The sequence below is a fragment of the Copadichromis virginalis genome, linkage group LG14 (genome assembly GCF_057382275.1).
Source record: "Copadichromis virginalis isolate Kocher_CV1m ecotype Utaka linkage group LG14, C_Virginalis_male_GT1.1, whole genome shotgun sequence".
Taxonomy (NCBI): Eukaryota; Metazoa; Chordata; class Actinopteri; order Cichliformes; family Cichlidae; genus Copadichromis; species Copadichromis virginalis.
Genome location: NC_140631.1, coordinates 31,723,099 through 31,749,843, shown reverse-complemented (window position 1 = coordinate 31,749,843; position 26,745 = coordinate 31,723,099). Strand labels below are relative to the sequence as shown.

The 26,745-nt window shown below is 39.7% G+C and overlaps 1 protein-coding gene across 12 annotated transcripts in view; it reads right to left on the bottom strand.

Moving 5' to 3' along the window:
- The window catches only part of synrg (synergin, gamma), a 42,391-nt gene extending 25,586 nt beyond the window's left edge, over nt 1-16,805 (bottom strand). For 7 of the 12 annotated variants that reach the window (XM_085430460.1, XM_085430463.1, XM_085430465.1 and 4 more), the window contains exons 1-10: nt 16,755-16,805; nt 11,425-11,465; nt 8,708-8,844; nt 8,132-8,259; nt 5,339-5,444; nt 5,124-5,235; nt 4,100-4,513; nt 2,063-2,341; nt 786-866; nt 468-664 (exon numbers count right to left, since the gene is read on the bottom strand). In XM_085430460.1, coding sequence (XP_085286586.1) covers nt 468-664; nt 786-866; nt 2,063-2,341; nt 4,100-4,513; nt 5,124-5,235; nt 5,339-5,444; nt 8,132-8,259; nt 8,708-8,844; nt 11,425-11,465; nt 16,755-16,789 — 1,530 coding nt within the window. In that variant the 5' untranslated portion in view covers nt 16,790-16,805. The remainder of the gene's footprint in view (nt 1-467; nt 665-785; nt 867-2,062; nt 2,342-4,099; nt 4,514-5,123; nt 5,236-5,338; nt 5,445-8,131; nt 8,260-8,707; nt 8,845-11,424; nt 11,466-16,754) is intronic. The other 5 variants (XM_085430470.1, XM_085430471.1, XM_085430461.1 and 2 more) reach the window with 4 other exon arrangements.
- Nucleotides 16,806-26,745: the final 9,940 nt, after the last annotated feature.

Here is a 26,745-nt window from a genome sequence, read left to right as displayed (position 1 = left end):
TTATATATAAATTATTCAACACAATCCTTTTGAACAGATGTCACCAGCAGACTCAAACTTTCTTCCACCTCACAAGAGAATGCACCTTGTTTTGCTTGTGTTTTAAGCTTCTTGAAGATTTACATCACCAAAGGTGTCTTATTATTCCTCGCATGGAAGCGGAGGCATGCAGTGTTTCGTGAGCTGCCTGAAGATTTGCATCCTCCCAGGGGTGGTGGTGACAGGCCCGGGCTGAGAGTGATAAGAAGCCTCCTGCCAAACTTGGTTGATGGGGACTCAGCCATATATTGGACTTATAACGCTTCACAGGCCGCGGGCTGAGTCACAGCACCGCTTCTTTTCTCTCCGTTTTGAACTAAGCCCAGCTAATTTCAGTGAGGAGTTTATGGCGAGGCTCTGCGGAAGCTGTGGGAGATGATTAGTGGAGTTGTTCTAAGTGGATAATTTGTTTTGACTTCAGTGATTACCTGCGCCACCCCAATTAGTGCAAGTACAGTGTAAAGTTCCTCCTTGGTCAGCATGCCAGGTGTTGTGCGGTTGGCTGATGCCCAGATTTGCCCGAGTGCTTCCCTGGGAAGACCTGATGACATTAATATCGGGTAGAGTTTGGCTGTGTCTATCCCTGCCGGAGTCATGGTGATTTCAAGAACCTTCTTGAACATTTCTGGGAAAAGAAAAACAAAACATTTTTGCAATTCGTGTCATTTCTTTCCGCAAAACACACAGCGATGTTGAATATCGTCGTCTGAACATTAAACTGGATGTTTTTGAGAGTAAACGTTTACCTGGGACGAGGCTGTCGTTGTAAACCCAGGCGGGCAGCATGGTCTGAATGTGCTCTTGTTGTGGATACACACCAACACCTGCTGTCAGAAGCACAAGCACACATATACACACACACACAGACACACAATTAGCTGTTGAAGCAAAAGTCTTGTCCAGGCTTACGATCTGCCAAGTCTCTTGGCAGCTGAGCCCTGCTCATATCGAACTTGACAAAATTATACACCTGATGTCTGGAAGGCTCGGTGCAGATGTAACGCTCCCCTGCACTGAATCACAAACACCCTGCCACATCAGACATCTATAAATCAGTCTGTGAGTCATTTCCAGCTTCAAGGAGAGAGGAGAGAGGCAATTGCCTTGTAAGAAAAACTAACTAAAAATATAATTTAACTGCTGACATTGACCTAAATTATTCTTTTCTAGAAAACAGACAACCAGACATTTCAGTAAACTGCTATGGCTCATTTCGAGTCCCTGACACTGTCTGCAAGGCAGGTGTTTACTCAGACACCCACTTTGCACATAATACTTCCATCAGTCTTGAGCAGTTAAATGAATCTTATTACAAATCTCCCCTGGTCCCCGTGATGAGCCGCAATATTTCCCCTGATGACGCGGAGGACACGGACACAGACAAACAAATAACAGCACAAAGGAGTAGCAGAGTAGCATGCACAATCAGCCTTGGATTATGTTGGGCCCCAGTGGCACCTGCCAATCCATGCGCATCCCTGTTAAACCAAAGCAGTCAGCATGCGCCAGAGGTCGTTCTCTGAGAGGGTGTTACACAGTGAGTGAACAGACGGCGGCTTATTTAGTCAGCAGGTATCACCCAAGGACCTTGACAGACACAGTCCATTTCCACAGTCTGTGCAGGGAGCAGTGACATAAGAGAGCCCCGCTAACAAGACAGAGGTATAAAGCAGGAAGAAATAGGAGCAGAGATTTAGGAGACGATGGAGAGACACAAGGAAGGGCACCTCAAAGACATCGTCACCTCAGCAGCGAAGAAAACATCAACTTGATTTCATTTAACAGCATGCAGGCTACAACAGTAGGATGCCCAGTCCAGGATCTAGCATAAATCAATTATAACCCAAAGAGATAGAGGAGATTAAACTGCCAGAAGAGGGATACAATTATTTTGTCAGGGTTAGAAAGAATGAAAATATTTCTCAAGGACAGAAAGAGAACTACCACCCTGATTGTTTGTTAATGCTGCAAAGCAAGAGAGAAGCAGCAGCTATGAAGTCCAGTGAACGGGTACTTCTCTCACCACTGTCACTACTGGTTTGAGGAGATGTGCCAGCAGCTGATGGGGGGAGTTTGGGCGCTGGTACCGGGGCCTCTGGTGGCTTTTCTGTGACGAAGACAGAGCTCAAGTCCTCGGTGGCCGCGGCCCAGTTCCTCGCTTTAGTACTGGGCTGAAACTGGGCTGAAACTTTAGCTCTAGGAGTCATTTCAGCCAAACTCTGCTTGGACTTAAAGCTAACCTGTGCAGTCTTATCAGCTGTGAGATCACAGGAGGAGAACAGCTTCTCTTCCAGGGATGGGCCTAGAGGGGTGGATGAGGAACAAGCTTCTTTAACACATACTAGCAACAATGCACACTTAACGCATCTATTTATAGGCTCAATTTGCAAATGAAATTAGGGATGCTTTAGTAGATTTATGTTATAACTTAAAGATTTGTGTTTGAGATCTGATATGCAAGATAAGACTGAAGCAGTCAGTAGCAGTTATAAAAGGTTGCTAATCATGGTTCAGGCGTCTTGTAGCATTATTGTGCTCCTTTCCTGTAGCTGTTTTCAAACATGAACAGCTGACAATTTTGGAATACTTTCCACAGTTTTCCTTTTCTGCATGTAGCATACGGCAGGAAATAGTCCACCTCAAAAGCATTCGCACTACTAAACCACTACTGTGCTTTAGGTATGGGAGCCGTTGGGTAGATCATGCAGGTGGCAGGACACATAACTACTTAACAGGCATTAACTGAACTTAACTATTTGCAACCCAGTGCAATCCAACATCAACTAACTAATATCTGGGCCAACTTTGTTTGTCAATGTGTTCTCACATGCACACTCAGAATGGGTATGATGAATGCATGCATGCACACATGATTCCCTACTGCACTTATAACAAGCTGCAGTAACATGCCAAAATGTGCAGCAATACACCAACAAAGGCAGGGGAAAACATGCCTGCACAATTTTGAATACTGATTTTAACATTTAAATTCAATTAGTCTTTGCAAATGTTTTAGAAAGCAGGAATTCAATCAGCATGTCTTCTAAGAATTAAGGACAGTTTCTGGTGACTAAGACTGAACAGAAATGTAACTTTTGTTCCTCTAGAGAACTCCACAGGGCTTCTTTAAGAAGCTTTAAGGAGATTTGCCCAAAAACCACACAAAATCCCACATACAAAAGCACACTAACAAATTCAGTGACAGATCTTTTTCTTGAGCTGATAACAGCAGGCACTTTAACCATTATTACCCAAAGTACAGCCTTTCTCAAGGGGTACCAATATATTCTTCTTTTTAACCAAACCTTTCTTTAGAAATTGCGTAAGAAGCCAAGTATCAGATATTATTTAGTGTTATTTGTTGGAAATAAGATTAAAAAAAGCAAATGAGATCATTTGTAAACAGCCCCCTAAACAGAAATGTTACCTGACTGAATTTCAACAAAGACACTGCAAGGTAAATTCCTCAGGTCTCTTAATATCAGAGGCAATCTATCCATCAGCCATCTAATCTGCTTATTCCAGATGCTAAACAATTAGGTCAGAGATGTCTCAGAGAATCAAGGATGACACTGGACGGAGGGTTGCTGAATTGCTCTGGACAGAAGGTGATCTCTGCACCCTGTCATTCACAGTCTGAGACTGAAAGCTGTCACAGAGCAGCTGCTCATCCCAGAGATTACAGGGCAAATGACAAATGACATGACAGTCCTCTACCAGTGCACAAATCATAAATTCACTATCAAAAGGAAACGCAACTACTGCATGGGGAAAAACCTACTGAGAAACAGTCATTTTCAACAGTATTCCTTATTTATTATGCATCCTTGTTTACCCTTTAGTGTTGAGTACTGAGGTCATCTGCTGGTCTAGCTAGATGCATGCTCTCACACATTAATGCAGGTCAAAACGAACCCATCATCCAGGGTTACCAGTAAAAGCATTCAGCATCAGTGATAAAAGAATCACTAATGTAAAAAATTCCTCCAAACTAGGTGGAAAAAAGGGCAAATTAGAGGGATGGGAGGGGGAGGTGTGAACAAAGCAAGAGAAGAGTTACCTTGAAATGCAGACTGGGTGCTGGTGCTGACAGCAGAGTGTTGGGTGTCAGTGTGAATGGACACAGAAGAGGGGAGGGATTGTGAGGGTGGAAAAGTCGATTGGACTTGCGACTGAGAGGAGAGGTGGAAGTTGGCAGAAGGGAAAGTGTTTACAGGTCCCTGAACAAAGTCACTAAACTCGTCATCGTCCTCAGAGAAACCTATGTTGGGGGCAGAGGATGAAGGCTGGGCCTGAGAGGAGAACCCAAAGCTGGAGGGAGTGGTGGTGAAGGAGGAAGAGGATGAGGAGGGGGGCAAAGGGAACGACGTGGGGGTATCGACGGGGCCCTGAAAGTCACTAAAGTCATCATTATCCTCAGACATAGCTGGGGGAAGGGAGGGAGCAGTGACAGACGGGTGTGATGGCGATGAGTCTGCAAAAATGAAGAAATAATGATGATGGCACAGCACATGACAAACACACTACAATGGAAGATGATTTCGGAGCTGCACAGTGCAAGAGTGAGATAATGACTTTTTGTGCAAGAGCAGAAATTGTAGATCTGCAAACTGAAGAACACTTAACTTATATTCAGATTTACTACATGTCGTTTAGATGGATTTCTGATAATTCACTTTCAAAACCGCAACATTTGTACAGATTCCAACAGCTGAAGCAGAAGTCTGCACCCAGGAGAAACTGATAAATCTATAAGGAGCCTTGAGATGATTGATGCAGGTTATAGTATTACAGAAATGAAACTTATACTCAAAAGTGTCCTTGAACAGATCTCAAACTGGCAACATGGAGCAGCAAGTTAATACTGCTAGGTTTCATAGTTTAGAAAGGTCGGGAAGCACTGCACAAGATGCGGTGTATTTGTTAAATGCATCTCCAAAATTTCCTCAAATACACAGGGGTGAGTTAAGTAAAGAATATTATACAGTGGTCTGGTGAACCAGCAATCACTCAGTTATTATAAGGTTTTTTTTAAAGCAAGAAGCTTTAGCAGAAAACACTTTTAACTCCAAGTGCTAAGGTACCTGGCTTCTGGGTCTGAGATGATGGAGTGGGGTGCATCTTTGCATCTCTGCTGAAACCGTCCAGGTTGCCTTTGATTGCCTCCAAGGCGTCATCGCGGCTCTTCTCCCCCGTCTGAGCGCAGCACAATTGGGTATCGAGAGTCCAGAGGGTCAGTAAAACGAGCAGTGGACATGCCAGGAAAAACAAGCAGAACGAGATGTGGAGAGAGGCTCACCTTGGGTTTGACACTGCTGAGCAGCCTCAGCTTCTGTTTCTGCTCCTCAAATTGTCTTCTTTTCCTGTCTTCCTCCAGCATTTTCTGCTGCTGCTCCAGACGTTTTCTAAAGGGCAAGAAGAGTACAGCATAATACATATGACTCTTAAGAAGGATGAGCGCAAAGGAAGCTTGTTAAAACGGCAGCTGAAGGTTCGTGTTGTCTGATGGAAGTTTGTAAAAACATTTCAACATTTCTCAGTTCATTCGGTTCATTCTGCGGTTTACTTATCTTATTATAGCTAGACTTACATTTTATCACTTTAACCATTTTACATATAAACTTGTGGATTAAGTATTTCTCTGCATTTTTGCCTGAGAGGAGAAAGAAGGGAAACGCAAATCCAAACCTATAATTACAAATTTATGCTCTTAAAAAAATAGCACAAATAATATTTAAATTCCTAAGCAACGGCCTTGAAGTAAAGCCGAAACTCTTCACTTTATACACTTTAATCGTCTCTTGAGTTATTGCGATGGTGTACAGAGGCAAAATTGTGAAAACTGTGTCATTTTTATATTTTAGTATTGAGATACAATGGGCAGATTTAACTGACAGAAAATGATGAAAATAAAACAACTTACTAAAAAAGAGAAGGAGGATCTATAAAAAAATAATAATGATTTATTTATGTTAATGGAGAAGAGGACCAGAAAGCTATCAGATCAGGGGTCAGCTAAGAGCAGCAGCCCTGGTGCTTAAACTGATTCAGTGTGTTAGTTTTTGTTCTGGAAAATAATCTTAAAAGGATCAAAATCCACAAGACACATTAGCCGTGTGGTCTGTGAGGCTGTACTTGGACACAGTGCTCCATTAAGATAAGCAATAAAGGCCAACCTGACATATTGCACGTTTTTTCCTGACAACAAAAATGAGATCAATGTTGCTGTGATTTGGCGCTACATACAGTCGTGTGAAAAAGTCCTTGCCCCCCTTCCTGAATTCCAAATTTTTGTCTTAAATCTTTCAGATTATCAAACAAATTTAAATATTCGATAAAGATCACGCAAGTAAACATAAAATGCAGCTTCTAAATGAAGGTGTTTATTATTAAGGGGAAAACAACCAAACCCTACAGCTCTGTCAGAAAAAGTGACTGCCACTGCCTTGTTAAATCATGAATTAACTGTGATAAGCTCTCTTATCCGATGCTGTGGCTTGACCTTAAAAAGGCGGTTCATGCTTGAAAACCCTCCAATGGGGCTGAATTACAGCAAGTCTGCAAAGATGAGTGGGTCAAAATTCTTTCACAGGGCTGTAAAAGACTCACTGCCAGTTATCGCAAATGCTTGATTGCAGTTGTTGCTATTAACGCTGGCCCAACCAGCTATAAGGTTTAGGGGGTAATAATTTTTTCACACATGGCCATGGAGGTCTGGATTTTTTCTCCCTTTAATAATAAACACCTTCATTTAGAGACTGCATTTTGTGTTTACGTGCATGATCTTTATATTTCAATTTGTTTGATGATCTGAAACATTTAAGTATCCAAAAAAAAAAAAAAAAAGGACATCAGAAAGGGAGCAACCACTTTTTGACACGACTATAAATAAAATTGAATTGAAAATGAATTTATTTGAATGTATAAAGATGAAGCCAACATGCTGATTTTTATTTGGTATTAACATGTTAATATCCTGTATTGTGTATTTATTTTAGTGAGACAAGATTATTTGCATGTTTGACTGCTGCTCCCCCCCGGTTGCCCCCCTCCTCTCTCTACTACTCTCTTGCTTCATATTCTTCTTCTCCTTCACACACTCACATGCACTAATTAGCACTACATACAGTACAGCTGAGGCAGCTGGGAATGTCATCAGCTTTACAGGTGTTTGGACAAATTTAAACTGTGCCCTGATGGCCTTTAATGCAAAGTTCATCAACTGATTACAAGTCATCATGACGGGTACATGAATCTGTGAACCAAATGTCATGGCAGTCCAACCAAGAGTTTTTGTGACATTTCATTTAAAACCACAAATGTCAACTTGTCAACAGGACCATCTAGGTTATTAGGACTCATCCACTGAGGACCAACAGTGACCGCACAATCTACAGTTTGGGGCTAAAATAGTACTTGTGAGACATAAAACAAGGATTCACTTGGTTCCTTTAAATGTAACGTGCAGACATCGCATTTGAAGATGCATCAATCTCTCAAGTGTACAGTCACACAAATCTAAACATTTAGAAATCAAAAAATAAATAAGTAAATTAAAGTGCAGGGAAAAGTGTGGTTTCTTTTGCAGTGCTCAAAGAAGCATTTAGACACTTTACTCCAGTAAAATAAGCAACAACACATGATTAAAACCCAACCCAGTATCCATATTCTTTAAGATGTTTGGAGTGCTGCTGTGCTGTGAGAAGATGTGGAAGAAGTCCATTTTTCAAGAGCTTTAAAAATCACCTAACTTTATGTTGTCAGCTTTGTGATAATGAATTTTCCAGCTAATCCAAGAGGCTTTACAGGGTTAGTGGGTTAGGGTTTGGGGGATTATACGTCCTAAAAAGTAGCAGAATGCTCTCAGATGGTAAACTCAGATCTTTCAGTGTATTTGGGGGAAAAATTACCTAATTTGGACACTAAGGCTCTATTAAAAAGTATAAGAAGTAACCAGAAACTGAAGTTGACAGAAAATTTGAATGTGTTAAAGGGAAGTTTATTTTCCACTGCACTGTTTTTTAAGCTAGCTGCTTACTTAAACTTGATCTACACAAAGAGGAATTATAATGGAGGTGTAAAGATGACTTACTGGTGCTCTTCAGCCATCTGTTTCTGCATGTCAGCCGTGTACTGGGGTCCTGCTGGTCTCATACCCATAAACTGTGGCTGACCCAAGAACTGCATCCCAGGGGTCTGCATCCCAATCGCCATTCCACCCTGTTAGACCCCCACCCCCCCAAAAAAACATGCAACAAACTATTTAGCATTCCTGCTCCGCTCGTGTGATTATCAAATGCTTTAACCAAGGGAAAGCAAAATGTTAATGGATTAAAGTCTTGTTAAACATCACCAGGCAACAATAAATTCCTGTTAATGTGCTGGTGTTTAAAACTGTTTGTGGAGAGATTAACATGGAAGCAAATGAGTTCAAGAGGAGCTGTAAAGCCAGCCTTCCACATGAGTGAAATCAGTTAAATCAATACAGCAGTGTTTCACTACTATGTATGCACCAAATGCAGCCAAATTAGCAAGTTCACTCAAAATACTACAAGAGAATAAATAAATACATAAATAAATCCTCAGGGAAATATTAATTTGACCCCCGCCTCCCAAAAAACATATGCAAACACAGAACCAAGCACAACATATAAGAAATAGCGCTGACCTGCATAGGGATGGCACCTGGGGGCATCTGGCCTCCAAAGTTCATTCCCATCATGCCCTGCATGTTAGGCTGCATGACAGGAACCATGGGGAAGCCCTGCTGTTGCTGCTGCTGCTGTTGCTGCATGGGTACCATGCCTGCAGAAACACACAAACTCTGTTATCACATACTGTAGACATGGTTAAAATATTCTATATGTAACATGTTTATCATGCTTTGCTGAATTTATTGAGTTTCTTTTACTCTCTTTTATTGTATTACATTCAAATTTTTACATTGCATTTTTTCCTGGTACCATACTGAGATGCAGTTTCCATTGTTACTGTTTTGTATTTATTTTAATGGTTTTATTAACTGATAGCCTTGATTCTTACTCAGTGCGATTCATGTGAAGTTGATTTGGCTACTTTTTTTTGATTCACGGGTCTTGTAAAATCAATTTTTACAAGCCTTCTAGTAGTTTTTCTTCATATTACTCTCTTGCCAACAGAGAATCTTCACCAGCTGATTGCACTGACAGTTTTACTGCCTGGAGCAAGGCCTGTAAGACCGGAGAAGCTACATAGAAAACAGTAGATTTGGAGGTCTTCCCGCAATCATCATGGGGAATGTGAGGCGTCCGCAAAATAATATGGAGTCTGATTTATCGAGCTCTTCTTTTTTTTTATTTTTATTTTTATTTTTTTTTTATCTGAGCTCCTTATTTAGTGTAATTTTTTTAATAATACAAATGAGTGCTTGGATTTATTGGCTGCTGAAACACGGTAACTTCCCAACTTTTGGTATAAATGAAGTTCTTTGTTTCTTTATAATAATTTATTACAAGTTTAATAAGTTAATCTGTTTTTTCCTATTAATTTTTTCTTCCCGTTTTACATTCAGTTTTTACAGGGGATTCTTCTGTGTTTTTAAAAATGTACTTTTTGAGCTTCCATTTAACTGAGCACCTTTCCTTTGTGTAAATTTTTCCTTATTGAGCTCATTTTGGTCATGTTTTATTTTATTAAGCTACACTGTTATAGGCTGCGTTTAAAGTTTTTACAGCTATAATGAAGAATTTACAAACTATTGGGAGAAATAAAATGTATTTACTTACTTATCTTAGTTTAAGTTATCAAGAAAAAGAGAAAACAAAAGCCTCCAGAGGCTGGTCATAATTCAGTATTGCAAATCCATTACCATTTCTTCCGACAGCTGGAAAAAGACACAGGCTTTGCAACAGCCAAATCTGTTTCTCTGGTGACTACTGTGACAACTTGGAGCAAAACAAGAGGATTGGGGGAAGAAAAATTGGAAAAGTGTGTGTTTATTTTTTAACCAGAGCTGAGCAGCCAGCTCCGACTGGAGCCTGCAGATGATTCACCGTGTTAGGGCTCAACTGGGCTGTGTAAATGGCTTGTCTGGAAGACTGTGCACATTCTAATTTGTTGGACTAAAATGACATTGCTAACAGGAGCATATAATGATCCCTAAGAGACGCTCGTCCCACCAGTGCATGCGTGGTTTATCTGGAGGCGTTACTGTAAAGCCAACAGTCTGAGTAGGATGAGCAGCCACAGCTAAATGATGGCACATCTGAGACCTGCCTTGCTCAGTGCTGAGCATTGTAACAAAGATATGAGCTGCAATGTGCCGAATCCTCACTGATCCTCATATGCCCAAGAACTGCAAGGACCAATAACTAAAAGGAAAGGACGAAAACAATCAAAGTTAACGTCAAAGGCCAACCTATCTCCCCTACTAGGCTGTCCTCCCATGTTCCTTTTAGCTCTAAAGAGGGGCATGCTTGCAGCATGTTCCTCATCATTCCTCTTATTTCATTTTGCATTTTGGTTTATTTTTCTCTCCCAACCCAGATTTGGCTTCACCCTCTTCCCCAAATGAAAGCTGAAGGCTTGATGTTTGATACAGGGGAGCAAATCAAGCGCACAAAGTTCAATCAACAGAGCAAGCACTCGATTAACGCAACAATCATAATCACAACTATTATGGTCAATACTGTAGTTTAAACATTAATTTACTGAACTTAAAAACATGTTGGGAGGAGATTTATGTTCTAAAATGTGTCATAGTGCTGAAAGTGGACCAGGTGACAGACCCTGAGCAATCCAGGGTTTCTCTTCATCTCTTTTCATGTATGGATCTTGGTAAAGAGAAGCTCTGTTTTAGTCAACTAAGCAAAAACTACAAACTGTAAAGGAACAGAGTGCGTTTGAATTATAGCACAATAAAAAAAAAACCAAAGAGCTCTACAGAGAAAGTAGATGAAATTATTTTGTAATCATAACTTAAATTTAAGTTTAATCCAGTTCCTAGCCTTTTTCAGAAGAGTACAAGGCTGCCAAAGAAGGTGACACTGAAGAGGAGATGAGCCAAACTTTTTAAAGTTATTTACAGAGCCGAGAAACTTTTGATCACATCTTGTGTGACTGATTACATCGAGGGAAGAATGACACTTATTGTGCTAATACTTGTTAGAAAATCAGTATTTCAATATCCACTTTATTTAAAATGAAGATTTCTAGTAACATTTGTCAAAATAAACAACGTTTACATTCTAAAGTGCAATATCCTGACAGTTTGCTTCAAAAAGCAATATTCTATGATCCCATTCAAATTCACACAAAACACATTTGTGTGCCATCTCCTCAGCTGAATATATTTACACAAACAGTTTGGAGGGAAAGAGCGGTAATATTCACTGCGAAATGACTCACCTTGCGGCGGTCCCAAGCCTCCTCCAACAGGATACATAAAACTAAAGAAATAAAGAAGAAAAACACAGATTATGAGATTCAAACTGAGGCTGAAGTTAAAAACAGCCTTCATTTATGTGGCCTTTTTATTCCCCGGTCCCCTGCTGAACATTTATAGCAGCAGATGACTCGTTGTCACTTAGCTGCAACAATACCATTTAAAATCAACAGCCGTTATAATAACACAACTGACGTGGAAGAGATAAGTGAAATTAGATGTGACGCCATGTTTGCTTGACAATAAATGAGATTGAGAGGCTGTGAGCTGTACAAATCAGTCCATTTTTTCAGTTTCATGTGGTCCTTCAGTTTAATTTTATTCCATTTTATACTGATCTCATTTGAGATGACAAAACAGAACCAAAAATATAAAAAAGTAAAACTGCAACCTCCTCAAAACAACTTGAAAATGCCTTCCTCCTTGCGTCAAATCTGAATCCTGTTGCTGTAATTCTTCAGATGACAGTAACACACTCCCGTAAGCCGACAGGTAAAATTAAACACGGATGCGATAAAAGTGTGTTGCTGATGACAGTGACATCAACAAGCAGACGCAGTTTTGTTCTACAGACTCGAAGCAGCTGAGGCTTATTCACAAAGAACCCCTCAGATCCTTTGGAGCAACGTTCACGCCAGATAAACAAGAGGGTAGATGGCTGGGCGAGTTTCTGCAGGCGACTTGGACTCTTGTCGCTGTGCTGAGAAACAGGCCTTTAAGAAATAATCAGAGGAAGTCTTTCTACGAGTCGTCCAAGTCTCTCCCTCGCCGGAGCCAACCCACACAGGCCTTCGGCTATTTGTCAAATAACTTACTACAACTCACAGACTGGAAGCGTTGATGCAGAAACAAACAGAAGACGGAGCCAGCCGGGCCTCTGCTTCCAACGATTCCCAGTTTAATGTGATCATCACAATATAATACTGGTAACTTTAGAACTGAGACAACTGTGCTGACAGAAGGGAAGCAGAGAGATCACTGTCACAGAAAGCAGGCACTGGCTCATAATGCAGGCTTGTAAACACGACGACTGCAACTATTCTTTATCGATTAACCCTGTCCGTTATTCGTTATTATCATTATTCACAGAGTCATTACTATTTCCAAATATCTTCATTCACTAGCACTGTCTAACCAGCCGGAGAACCCTCATATTTCCTTGTATCTGAAACACAATTAGTAACTAGCCAGCAAACCCAGTGGAGCATTTAGCAGCTTAAGAACCACATATTTCCCTCAGGAGCTGGCAGAGAGCAAACCATATATATTCATCAGGTGGTGCTACATGTCCGCTGGAGTTATAGGTTTTCTCCAACACAAAACGGGCCTCTGGGGAGGGAGTACGCACACAGACACAACTGGAGTCCCTGTTACCTTAGTTAAGGTCTATGAATTTTCCTCGTGTTTCTGTCCTTGTAAAAAACACAAGTTGTTTTCGTTTGAGTAATTTAAACCCCACTTTAGAAAACTGGTCAATTACAATCCTTGAAATTTTGAGTTTTCCCAATGCAAGAGGAACTCTGAAGTGTCCAATGTGATAACATGGAAATGTTGTGTCTGCATGGGCTTACTTCAAAGAGCCAAAATTATCTGTTATTTTAAGGGTTAAAGGTACTTTTTGTAATTACCCTCTGCAGAATTTACCTAAAGCTTTCTCTACCGGGTGGCACCGTTTTACCAGTGGGTGTGTGGGTTAGCCGTTTCTCCAAGAGGTTTTGCCTTTTGCAGGCTTCCATTGTTAAAATGGATGTGCTTTAATAACTTGCCTGCTTAAACAAAAGGTTCAATTGAATCACTGTGCCATCTTGTGTTACCTAATGGTAGTACATGAAATTACAGCCCTGCTGCAGCTCAACTTCAACATAGTACTGTACATTTATGATTTGGGACATAGTCACAACAGCTATTTGTTCAAGTCCTCCTGAGTCTGTCACATTTAATTCACACTAATGTGAATTTATGGGCACTCTTGGTGCTGATGAGTGGTCCTCTTTTCTCTGCTCATCTAAAAACATTTAAACTCAAAGCAAGAAGCCAGCGTTTCCCCTCACAGGATACTGTTGTAATATGACAAGTACCAGAGGGTTTCAGATTCTCGCATCTGCTCACTGGAAGATTGGCAGCTTAAAAAGCTTTTTGAGCATGACGGCACTACTGTCTGCCATCCTTCAGCAAATCAGAGGTCATGGCCGAGTGGATTAACATAGAGGGAGATAAGCGGCGACAGCAGCTGTGGACACCAGGCAGGCCTGAGCCTTGTAAAAGGTCTGGATTCATCTAATAGCTTATCAAACTGCTTTAAATGCTTGGGGACAGAAGGGACAGTTTCAGAGTTTTTAGCCAGAGTCGTTACTGTTAAAATTATTTGCTCTCATAGAGGAACAGAGAGCAAACTTAAAATCACTCCTATAAAAAGGAAAAGCTTACTTTTAATAGACCTGCCACTTCTGCTACATAAAGATCTAAAGCATTTACGTACAAACAACTGATTATTTAGGGCTTTGTTATTTACCCAAAGAAACATGCTAGAAATTCTCAATTTTCTGCCTTACGAATGCACTTTTTCCTCATTCGCTGCTAATGCTGTTGCTTCCATAGATGCTATTATGTAGGAAAAAGTCGCCATGGCTGGAGCCAATGAATCTATCGGACGGCTGTTATTAGGTGTTATCAGCCAACTGATTGACATTTGGCTGATATATTAGCCAACGGATCCACCACTGAACTCAGAAAATGTTATCTTATTTACTGATTTATCAGTTGTATTGATTTTAATGTCATTATTTGTATTTCAGAGCTGAAAGCCCCTTTTTAAAAAAAACTTTAGATATCCATGTATAATGAAGATTTCTTTGTTTTCTTGATATAACAGAGGGAATAAACAGAGCAGGAAAAATGTCATTGGTATCGGCCCAGAATTTTACAACTAATGCATCACTAAAAGTAACCGAAAGCACTCTGAAAAGCAAGCACTAATCATTTTCTCTCTCATATACAGGAACATCGTGAGTTGCCCAGTTTGGAAACAAATTTAGAGAGGCTTGAACATGTGCAGGGGGGGATAGTGGATAAAAAAGACAAAGGATGTTGAATATGGAGCTGCCAGGCAGGTGGAAATGAAAAAGACCTCAGAGGATGTTCACAAATGTAGTGAAGAAGGGCATGCAGAGGGTTGGTGTGTCAGAAGAGAAGGGTAGAGTGAGACTGAGATCGAGGTAGGTGATCTGCTGTGGCAACCCCTAAAGGGAGCAGCTGAGAGAAGAAGAAATATTCTAAATAGCTGGTGTAAAAAGTATGGTTTCTGCACAGGATATCATCTGACATTCATAAAGTATTTAATCACATGCCTTGTTGAAAACAGAGGATCTGCATGGAGCCTACAAACTAGGGCTGTGCGATATGACCAAAATCTCATATCCCGATATAAGAATTCTATCGTCCGATAACGACATAAATCGCAAAAATATAACATTTTCTGTAAATTCTGTGAATCTCGGGCAGCTCGACTTGCGGGAAGTGTTTCCAGCTGCGCGTCATGTAGCTGGAGTCGAGTGTTTTAACCGATGCATGAAACGATACATTTTTAGACATAAGTTGTAAAGGCCGCCGTTTTCTTTGTGAGTATTTATTACACGGCATGCTGCGGGGAAAAGCCTGTTCTAACGTTTGAGTCTAAGGTTTATTTTTTAGCACCTGGCGGCTCTGTTTTTACTTCTCATCCGTTAATAATCTGCTCTTTCACGCGATTCAGTTTATTTTGAAAAGTCTCAACAGGATCTTGAGCTTTATTGTGAAAGGTTTATGTGGTACATAAACAAGCGGATACGCGATGGTGTTACCGTCTTGTTGCTAACCACAACGCATAAAAACAGGTGCTTGTCCGCCTGTAGTGTGGTTATATTAAATATAAGAGAAAGAGAGAACTTAAAGAAATTAATATAGCCACTACAGTGACCATCAAAACGGTGAAAAAAATATTGCTGTAAACAGTTTATTTTGCGACACCACGAAACAAACGATAGCGTAAAATGAAACCATAGACGTTTTGTCATCCGATATATATCGTTATATCGAACAGCCCTACTACAAACTACAAAAGGTTGCTGGAATTCTCAAACAGGCTTCACCTCCTGGCTTTGCACTTTAGCATTCAGGTACATTTTACTTTTATCATACCCACGTTGTCATTTCTTGCAGCTACTCAGTTTCCAAGATTTCCAAGATTGAAGTTTCCAAGATTGTTTTTTACCAAATGGGACCACTGATTATAAAAAAAGTCACACTGTACCATGGAAGTAGATACTTTAAAAAAAAAAAAAAAGGATTTCCAAAGTCAAAGTTAAGCATGGCCCATCTCATAAATGACACATTTTTTGAACATATAAATATAGCCCAAATCTACCAGAGTATACATTAGAGGTTTTACCAGCCACAGTGAAAGAATGGCACAGACAGTCTTGAGGGCTTTGGTTTCACCTGTCAGATCAGTATCACCTGGCTAGCCTTGTAGCCAGAGTATATTTATTATTCAGGGTGCTGGAGCTCGTGTTATGAAAAAATCATGAGGCTGGCCTTTTCATCTCCTCTGCAGACCATCATCACACTGCTTTAATAAGACACCTGAACATCTCCTCACCATTTACAGCTACTTACTGGAATATGCATGTACGACAGGGCTGATTATGTAATTCAGCAGAGAGTTATTAGAGCAATCTGACTCTTGAAGAAGGGCTTAGAGTCTCTGCTGCTTGGTGTGTTACAGGGACAAAAACTTAACTAAATCAACCCCTTCCCCACAAATCTTCACGTCCTAATGCTTTATCTTCGTAAATAGCCAACACCATACTAAATCCCTAATAATAGAAAACATAATTCTGAGAAAGTGTTAATATGTGTCCCTACCAGCCACCCACAGGCCTGCCTAGCAATGCTACAAGAGATTCATCTAGCAAGTATCGCGTTATATCACCAGAGACCGAGAGCAATGGACACTATGACTACCACAGAATAACTTAAGCGTGAAATCTGTTAATATGACCACACCGTGGAGTTAGTCTGGTCCACTCTGAACATGGACAGGTAAAGGCAGAAGGAGCCAGCTAACGTTAGCTGTGGCACCTGACTACGAGCCATCTCATCTCATCTCCCTGCTCCGACAAACTAAGCCAGCCTTTATCGCGATATTTGAGGGCGTCCTCGTGGCTAAATGTGAAGCCCCGCGACTGTCGGGGGTGAATGTTTCACGCACAAATTACTTCCCCTGAAATGAGTCAGTTTAAAATGGCTAAAATACCTGCCACCTCCCCCAGATCCTGGCCGCAGCGCCATCTTGATAACAGCAGTCACTAAGAGGAAGACGACGTCACTACTTAGGACTGTGTTGTGGGACGTTCGGTGCCCTGAGTTCAGTCTGTCAGGCACACCTGCCGGCTCATAGCAGGGCTAATTTTTAGTTTTGTTGGCTTATTTGTTGTTGTTTTTTCCTGAATTACCCCCCACCACAGGTCCACATATACATTTTACCTTTAACCTTAAGTCTTCATATTCCACAGTTTGTTTCCACCAGTGAAATTTCAACTTATTATTTCGGTAGTAATATCTTGGCGCTACTTCTAAGAAAGACAAAATGCTGAGATAATACATAATTAATAATAATTCACTTTTTTTCAATGTCTTCAGTAACCTGGATTCTCTCTTTCTCCAAATGACTGAAGCTAACAGTTAAGTTACTAGTTTTTGATTAACTTTGTTAGCAATGTCAAGGAAAATTGATCTTTTTTTAAAACAACATGATGTGTTTTTTTTAAAGACTGTAATGTTAATTCCCGACAGGTGTGCTATTGCGAGGATTTGTATTGTCTAATATGGGGAAATTATATTGTCTTGCACTGACTGGATGCCCATTAACTCCTGGTGTGTGTGTGTGTGTGTGTGTGCACAGAGAGACAGCCAAGTTCCTAATGGATATAAGGAAGTTTTTCACAAAAAAGGAGCCAGATTCAGGTAAAAAAAAAAAAGTGTAAGATCAAATGATCCATCAATCAATGTGGATCAGTGTTTCAATATCTATATCTTTTATTAGATGGTTTGGTTATTTGCCTTTTGGTTGAAAGTACACTGAGTGAGGACTTTATTATTAGTTATCTTAATAGTATTTTTTTTTTCATATTAATGTATTTTTTTCATCTGCTATACAGAATCTGCAACACAGGTTGAAACATTTTTGACCCTCTTTAACAACATTCCAACATAACATTATCATTGATTGGGGAGATTAAAATTAATTATATATTTTTATGTGGTTCAGCCACAACTCTACTAAAACCTCAGCCAGTAATAGGTAGGCCCACTTTTGGACCATCTAGTTGTCTGTATGACTGCACTACAGTACGTGCATCACATTTGCACACTATCAGAAAGTGCCAAACAGAGCCCTGGTGGAGTGAGGAGCTGTAAGGGGAAGCAGAGTTCCCTGTTTATCTTCTAAAAATGTTTTAAGCTAGCTTGTTTCAAAGATTCTGTACAGCAGCTTTAAATGTTTTCCAAAAGCGCACTTTAGGTTAGATATGTATTTGTTTTATTCCAATCCATTCTTCTTTTGCAGTAGTTGTCAGGCGTTGTGTGGAGGCGAGGAAGAAGGAACCCAAACGCAGGACTGGCAGGTAGGTGAAGGTTTATTATAGGGAGTGGGTGAACAGACACTGACTGGCTAGACAACTGAACGGCTGACTGAACTGAGGGAACACACGGGAAGGACAACGTAACATCAATGACACGACCGTGAACGAATAGAAACAGAGGGCTTAACAGACTGGTGAGGATGATAATGAAAGACCGGTGAGTACACAGCTGAACATAATCTGACTAATGATACGTGGGAATAACTGGAACACAATACGCAGGCGGTATGCTGGCACAGAAAACAGATGTGAAAATAAACTGAAGATGACAAAACGGAAAACACTGGGTCAACGACCCAGGAACCCTGACAGTAGTAGTCTATTGTAGCATTTAAATAACCTTTATCAGATTTGATGGTTTTGTTACAGACTTTTCAAAAAAGTGTTTTGCTTTTCTTTCACAAATGTGGGGATTAAATTGTGTTAAAACGTACAAAACAGTGATGTGTTTTGTGACGAGGACCCAGGCACAGAGAGACTTGATGAATTTAAGAATCTTATAATTTAATAAAGAAATTTGCAGACTTGCACAGAGATGGTAAAATTATGATGACTGATAACGGAGACAAAGACAACAGACGACGGGGACAGGGAGGAACAGGGGTGTAAATGCACCAAGGAGACAGTCAGAGAGAACTCGGGACAACTGGAGACATTTAAGGACAGGGACTGACAGAGACAGGAAAGAAGTTTCATCGCGACAAGTAAAGTTTACCCCCAAAGCTCTGATCCTAGAATCACCCCAGTTGGCTTATTTGTGTATGCTAAAAATAAATAAATAAAATAAAATAAAATAAAAACGCCTTTGTGATGGTCAAAACGAACGGAGCGGAAGGCCGACCTGCGAGGACTAATGCAGGGCAACAAATTCCCATCTTTAATATTGGTTGTTGCAATACAAACTTTCTGCCAGCAGGTGTCAGTGTGTAGCTTTGTCGAGGTTTTGTTAAGGCGAGAACCTGAACATGCAAAGGCACATAAACAAAACCTCCATCCATCCATCCATTCGCTTCCGCTTATCCTTTTCAGGGTCGCGGGGGGCGCTGGAGCCTATCCCAGCTGTCATAGGGCGAGAGGCAGGGTACACCCTGGACAGGTCGCCAGTCTGTCGCAGGGCCAACACACAGGGACAGACAACCATTCACACTCACATTCACACCTAGTGGCAATTTGGATTAATCAATTAACCTATCCCCACAAGCTGTCATACAGAAACAAACCTGTGAGCTGCTGTGATCATTAAACTGCATGTTGGAGGAAAATACTTCAACTTTAATACCTGCAATTTCTAAAGCTCGAAAATGACAAAAATAAAGTTCATATTCCAGATCTCAGAATTTAATAAAAACGAGAAAGTAGTCACGTGTGCAAATATGATCCTGTGCCAGTTAGCTGCACGTGATTCTTTATCTGTGGTACAGTTTAGTAGGACAGGTATACCTACTTATTCTTATCACCCACGAAGGCTGTGTCTGATTTTCCGAGTAAGAGCGAGCAAAGCTGCCCATAGGTGAGGGGAGGTGACAGCAGTCTCTGTTTTTATGGAGGTGCCTGGCCCAAATATTTTTTGAGATTATCAGCAAGCACTGTATAATTTTTTAGATATAAATTTGAGAGGGTTGTTTGTTTGTTTTTTGGATTATCTTACAGTCTATACCTCACACAGCCCTTAGTTACTGTAAGTAATTTGTTCAATTACAGTAAAGTACTGTAGCTTGTAATTTTACAGCGTATATAATCTACAAAAACAAACAGCAGTGTTACGTATTAGCTTTACAGTATCATAGCATCATACTTTGTTTAGTGTTCCTACTTTGTTCCCGTCGTTTTACCTTTTTTCTTTATTTTTGTTTTTTGACATTAAAATCTAACTGCATGTACTCTGAATTAAATTTCGTATCTTTCTCGACTTTGTCTCAAATTACACTGTAAACATGTACAGCTTGCTGATAAGACATTTATAGTATGCATCTGTTTTCACAAGTAATGGTACATAACTGTACTAAATTCCCAATTTTTCTACATCAGCTTGCTACATTGTATTTTCATATGTGTCATCAGGTGACTATCTCAGATACCATCGAGATGTTGAATAATTATGATTGCCTGTTATGATTCACCAAAGACCCACATTCACACACTGATGTGTTGTCCAACGTTTTTACTGGCTGTCTGAAACACTGAGGCAATTGTGTGTCCTGACAAAGTGATTCAGTTTCATTGTTACACCGAGGGCAAGGTGGAGCAGCAAGGAGAAGCCTGTGTGGCATTGTCTCAGTGGGTGTTGTTGTGAAAGATTTACAGCTTAATGAGAGTCATGTAAAGCAGAGGACAACAAGCCCTGCTGCTATCCATCACCTGGTCTGCTCCCAGCCTTATACCTTAGCTCTGTTCACAGAGCATATACATGACAGAGGGGGACATGACCACATTTTTGGATCCCGATTGACTAACAAGAAAGAAAAGGAAAGCTTTCAGTGTTTTATTGAGTTTATTAGTGGCATTAATGTAAGCTTTTGTTAAATTTATGATACTTTTTTCACTGAGGAAACGGAGGTCATATATGTACCTGGACGATATTAAAGAGGCTGATTCCACTATGTTCAGGATCTATTTGTTTTGTTTAGTTTTTTGTACTTTCAGGCCAACATAAAGTAAAGAAAGGAAGCAGGATGGAATACAGAGACGCTGTGTCTTTACACATGACCAACTACTGCTGAAGACATCAAGGTCATGTCCCGGTGAGGTCCTTTTATAGATAATAGGAAGAGTTTAAGTTGTGTTGTGTAAACAAAATTGACATGATTGTAAAATAGTTCATTTATATACATTAGGAGCTTTAACTTGAGTAAAAAAAAAACTTTTTTTGTCTGCCTGAAATGTAAAAATGAAAAAAGTACTAAGTTTATCAGATAGATACATTAAAACAAGCAGTTATTTCATTCAAGATATTCAGCCTCAGTGCATATAAAACTCCACCCACTGCCCTACTTTGGGAAATATTTTTACTGTACAAAAGACACGTTAATTATTTGAAGGAAACATATAAACTCAGCAAAAAAGGAAATGAAACAATATTTGTAAATGCTTTTTAGCATTTTTAGCAGAAGTCATTGATGGAAACTATGACAAACCCCAGACCATGAGAGGGACCACTGATGTTGCCTGTAATTATAATTATAGATCGCATACATTATTATTAAACGACACAATACTTTTGTGAGCATATTGAGTCTAAAACTGACTTCAGATTCAAAATGACTTTAATGAAGCGCTGTCACATGTGCAGAGAGTCAAATTTAAAGGAATATTAAACATCTATTGGTGATGCTTTTAGCCGGTCCTGTAATGGACTAAAATCATCATTTTACTCCTGATTGTTTAACATGTTCATTGTTTGATTACAGTTAGAGAAAATACAAATGATTAACTTGGTGAATAAAACATGAAATATTCAAACTTCTGTGTTGTGGACATAAGATACCTCCTACTTGTGCATGTCAGTGCATGTTGCGTGGGCCACAATGTTCTTTGTCATGCATGAAGCTTGCACACCTTACACAATGAGAAAAGCATGTTGTTGTTGTTTTTTCTTTGAGCTTTTTATAACTGCTTGGATTTTTTTTTGTTCTGCTCTCATTGTCTCTGTTGTGACCCATTGCTGAGCTTGATCAGGCCTCATTAGCCTCCTCCTCCTCTTCTTCTCAGTCGCCGAGCATGGTCTTCCTCCCTGCTGTGTGCCGGGTTTAGCTGGAGGCCGGCCACTCAGTCAGTCCCCTCGACAGTTGGATCTGGACTGGATGTGAGCAGTCCCCCACACCCAGAGATCTGCCGAGAAAGGTGAACATTAACCCGGGACTCATTCAAGGAATCCCACAATTCCCCATAAATCATTAACCCGTCCAGCATCAAGACAGTGACAGCATCAGCATGACAACATCAATCTGTCAGGATTCCTCTGAACCAGGGATTCTCACAGATTTTCAGATGCAAATAGAGGGAAACTGGGAGAAAACAGGCTTGCACTCCTGGGCTGAAACAACAAGCGTGGCCCCGATGTTTAGTTCAGTACTTATATATACTCGTTATATGTTTTTGGTTTTTTTTGTTCTCTTGAGTTCCTGCAGCAGGTGGCTGTAGCTGGATGAGGTTCAAAACAACAAACGATCATTATTATTAAATGTAAATCGATCCTTCCACCTGAACAGCTTAGAAGCTTCATTTTATTAACTGAAACCACTTGCTCACCTCCATGCCATAGTCCGTGCCACTGAGTACATGTAACACTGCACTTAAATACACTTTCTGAGATACTCAGGTTGTTTTTTTTAGCAGCTTTGTATACTAAATGAAGATTTAACATTCCCAGAATATGAGAGGCTAATAAAATATCGCACAGCTGTTACTGTAACTCAAATTAAAAGCAGTATGCAGTGACAATATCCAAGAGTATATTATTGTATTATTACACTAAAAGACCTGTTTCTGCACATATTTTTTTACTGAACTGAAAACATTGTATGATTTGATTAGTTGTACTTTTGATAGAATTCAAAGACAAAAGCCATCGATGCATATTTAAACAGATCTTCAGCTGCAAAGTTGACTTCTCCTCTGTAAAATTTGACAAGTTTTATTCTTATTTCTCAAGTATTATAATGTATGTTAATGTTGGTAATTTATGAATGTTGTAGCATGAATGTACAAAGTTAAAATTTTTATTTTTGTCATTTTTTTGTAATGTTTGCACTCATTGTTGTGTTATTTGTGTTACAATGAATTTGTGCCATCTCTGTAAACCCAGAGCTGCAGCAATAATAGACATTTATTTATATTCTGTATGCCTCTTACATGTAAAAGGATGGTAACAGAACACCAACCATCTTTCTAATTTACTTTTAACCTTCTGACACCCGAGCTCTTGTGTGGATTACATTTTTAATTTCTTCAAGCTGTTTCGGAGTAATTGGACCGCGTTAAATTTGAAAACTGTAAGTATCGTCTTGAACAGATGATATTTTTTCATTGTCATTTGGGAATAATGGGTTCAATTTACAACATAACTCGGGTCACCTTTGTTTAACAAAGTATGAAACTCTGTTTGGAGTAGAAGGATGTATAATTGCAAAAAAGCCAAAATGTAAGTCAGAATTAAATATGAACTGCTTTATTTAGTTTTATTGTCATTTTCTAAATCATTTTCTTTAACTCAAAGTTTGTTTTCAACAAATGTTTTGAAACCTTGGCTTCTTGAACACAGCTAATAAAGATTTTGTATGTGTTCTGACGTTTGGTGGCGATAAAATGAAACAAATCCATGATCAGAAGAAAGCTGATGAATAAATGACTCAGATCAAAAGCCACCTATCTTGTCATTAGTCCGGCCTAGCTGTCACCGTAGGTGGTACTGGTGTCGATGTACGGTGAAGGCTGCCGATTGTTACTGGCTGATCTCCATGACTGTGCTGCAGCACAACAGAGGCCTTCTTGATCACAGCTTTTGATGGAAGACTCCTGTCAGAGCAGCTCCATACATGTGTATGTATTTCTCCGTAGAAAAGTTGGCGTAAACTCTGGTCACAGTGACCAATTAGCCCTGGTGCAGAGTGGCCTCCTGACCCTTGACCCCTGCTGGGTAGCCTTATCCATTAACCCCTCGGGCCTCAGCTGGAGTTGATGTAGCATCCTTTCTTGTGGCGCTGCTAAACACACGGCTGCATTCACTCTGCGGCTTCCACTTTCTGTCTCTTTGTGCGAGTCCTCTGATCCCAGTGTGTCTACTCGCTTCTTGTGGTGACCTCTCGAGTCCTCTGCCACACTCAGTCTGCGGTCAGCTTCCATCGCAGCGTCACAGTCATTTTAAATTTCTAATGGAGAATCTTCTTAACTGTATCTTAATTTTAGCATTATGTATATGCTGACTTTGTTTCCATTATGTGGTTTTTGTTTTTCAACTGAACGGTTGAGCGGTAGTTCTTTAAAAACGAGCCATGTTAAGCCACCTTACCAAGAGTAAATAAGGAGTAAGAGTCATTACATCTCAAATGACCAGATTTTAAGGGCATTTTCTGTTCAATGATGAAAATCGAATGAAAATAGAGTTTTCTTGTTAAAAAGTTAAAAAGTATTCTACATGCTTTATTTTGCAGCATTGTGAAATTCAGCTCTATATCATTCAGAAATTGTTCCCACTTAAGAAAGCCCGTCAGCGTCTCTTCTTCCTCAGAAGACTTAGAGACTTCCATCTGCCACTGAAGGTGCTCAAGAACTTTTACTCCTGCACCATCGAGAGCATCCTGACGGGAAACATCTGCACCTGGTTTGGTGCAAAGAGATCTGCAAAGAGTGGTACGCTCGGCCGAACGCATCATTCAATCAGAGCTTCCTGACCTGCTGTCCATCTACACCAAGCGGTGCAAGACTAAAGCTAGGAAGATTATGATGGACCTCTCCCATCCAATATTAAGTTTTTTATTAGTGTGTGCTCAAATATGGACTTTGCAGGAGTGCTGGATTTCTTTTTCATATTTCCACAAGTCAATATTCAAACATTTTTCAATATGATGGGCAGATGTAGGCTGTAGGCTTTCATCTTTGATAGTTAAGATATTTGTGTTCAAACATCGCCTCATCGCCTGAAGGCCCCGAAAGTAGGTCGATGGAACATTTTAAAATTTATATGTTTACATATATTTTGAAATCTATTTGACATATAAAGCTAAAATTTTACAGAAATCATTATATGTGACCAAACTTTGGCAAAGCTGAAGGCCGATTTTGATTTGAGATGGAATGACCCGGAAATAAATACACATTTATTGTGAATCCTCTGGAAGAGTGCCATCGTACAAACACATGGGCATAGACAGATAATTAGTTTTAATTTGACATGAATAGTTAGATTTTTTATTTATTTATGCTTATTAAAACCATCAACATAATATATAACTCTTGAGATCAAAAATCTCTTGTGTGCAGTTGTGTAAACTGGTAACATGGACACAAATAAAAAAGGTTAAAAAACTAAATATGTTCATCAAATCTACAAGTGATAAACAATAAAATAGATTGAAGAATGACTTCCCACTACTTTTTTGGAGAATGTAAGTAGGCAAGGAACATGGGAGTAAAGTAAGAAAAGCTTACCTGTGGTTGAGTCTATGAAATGATGGAGGAGACCTTCTGACTTGAGTTTTAAATGTAAAATAGTGAGTAAGCACTCAAAGGCTTGTAATAGTCAGTGTCCGATATATATAAATCACTGTGAAGGCATATGCACAAGTACAGTGGGAAGCAACTGGGGTTCTGGCTAAGCATGTAGGGAACAATATGGAGGTAATACTGCACCTGTCAATAATTATGGAAGCATTTATTTTTCCAGTTTCTGGTTTCATATTCAGTTGCCTGTAAATTATAATCGCAATATTGTGCAGATGTTTCTTACAGTGAACTTTATGCATTGTTCCTCACTCTCTCAGTACATGAAATAACAAATATGAGGAAAACAGATTTGTGTAATGTTAATACTACTCCTACCACTAGTAGTACAAAGTAGTAGTGGGAGAACTGGTAGTCTTATTACTTTTTAATGACTTTTTAATTATTAATGTAACCTGGAATTTTTAAATTTGGTTCATGCTGAAATGTTTGGAGAATCATAACGCAGCACTAAAAATAAGAAGTTTTTCTGACTATTTTACAGACAGCTGACAAAGGATCAGGTCAGGATGACATAGTCGATAACCCTACAGCAAACCACATAGGCTAATGAGCCTAATCAGTGCACCAATAAAATACCACTAATTAGTGAACAAATATAAATTATCTTTGTAGTCATACGATCAGTTGGTGCATTTCTAACAGTCATTCAAGCGCCTGCAAATGAATTGAGTTTGACTTAAATGTTTAGAGACTTTAGTGTTGTATTTCAGTCTCTAACAGATGCAAATGCACCTTCTGGTATTTCAGTAGCTTTTGGAGAAAAGAATAAAAAAAAGACATGGTCAGATCTATAGAGGCTTCCTGGATCTGTGAATCAAAGGTCTTATTGAAAACCAAATGGAGAGACAACAGTGGATTACAAGGGTTTCCCCAGCAGGGCTCCTCGATACAGGCTGCAGGTCAACACAGGGACTCAAAGCACAGTTCGTGAAATGAATCACAAGATGGTGGGTTTTTGAACAAGACAGTTGTGGTGACTTTATCACTTGCTAAAGAGTTGAATTTAAAATGTGCCACTTTATAACGATGAAGCAAAAATGGCCCTTAAATGACCAGGTCAGTTAATAAAAAAACTAATTTATAGATGAAAAACCCCAATGTGAAACACATGCTTCATGAAAAAAACAACAAAAGGCTAAAAAAAACATCAAATGTGCTTTTCTTCCTTCTCTCATGCTGGCACTACAATCAGCTGGTTTCAGTTTGTGTGCAGGGTGGAAGAAAATGGTGGAGTGATCTAAAGGTTTTGAGGAGGTATAAACATTACTCATGTTGATATTGCATGAAAGGACAAGAGCGCAATGGTAAAGTGTAAAATGCATCCAGGACAGAAACAACTGCTTTATACTGCTAACACAACTTTGGCTTTCAGGAAGCACCTGC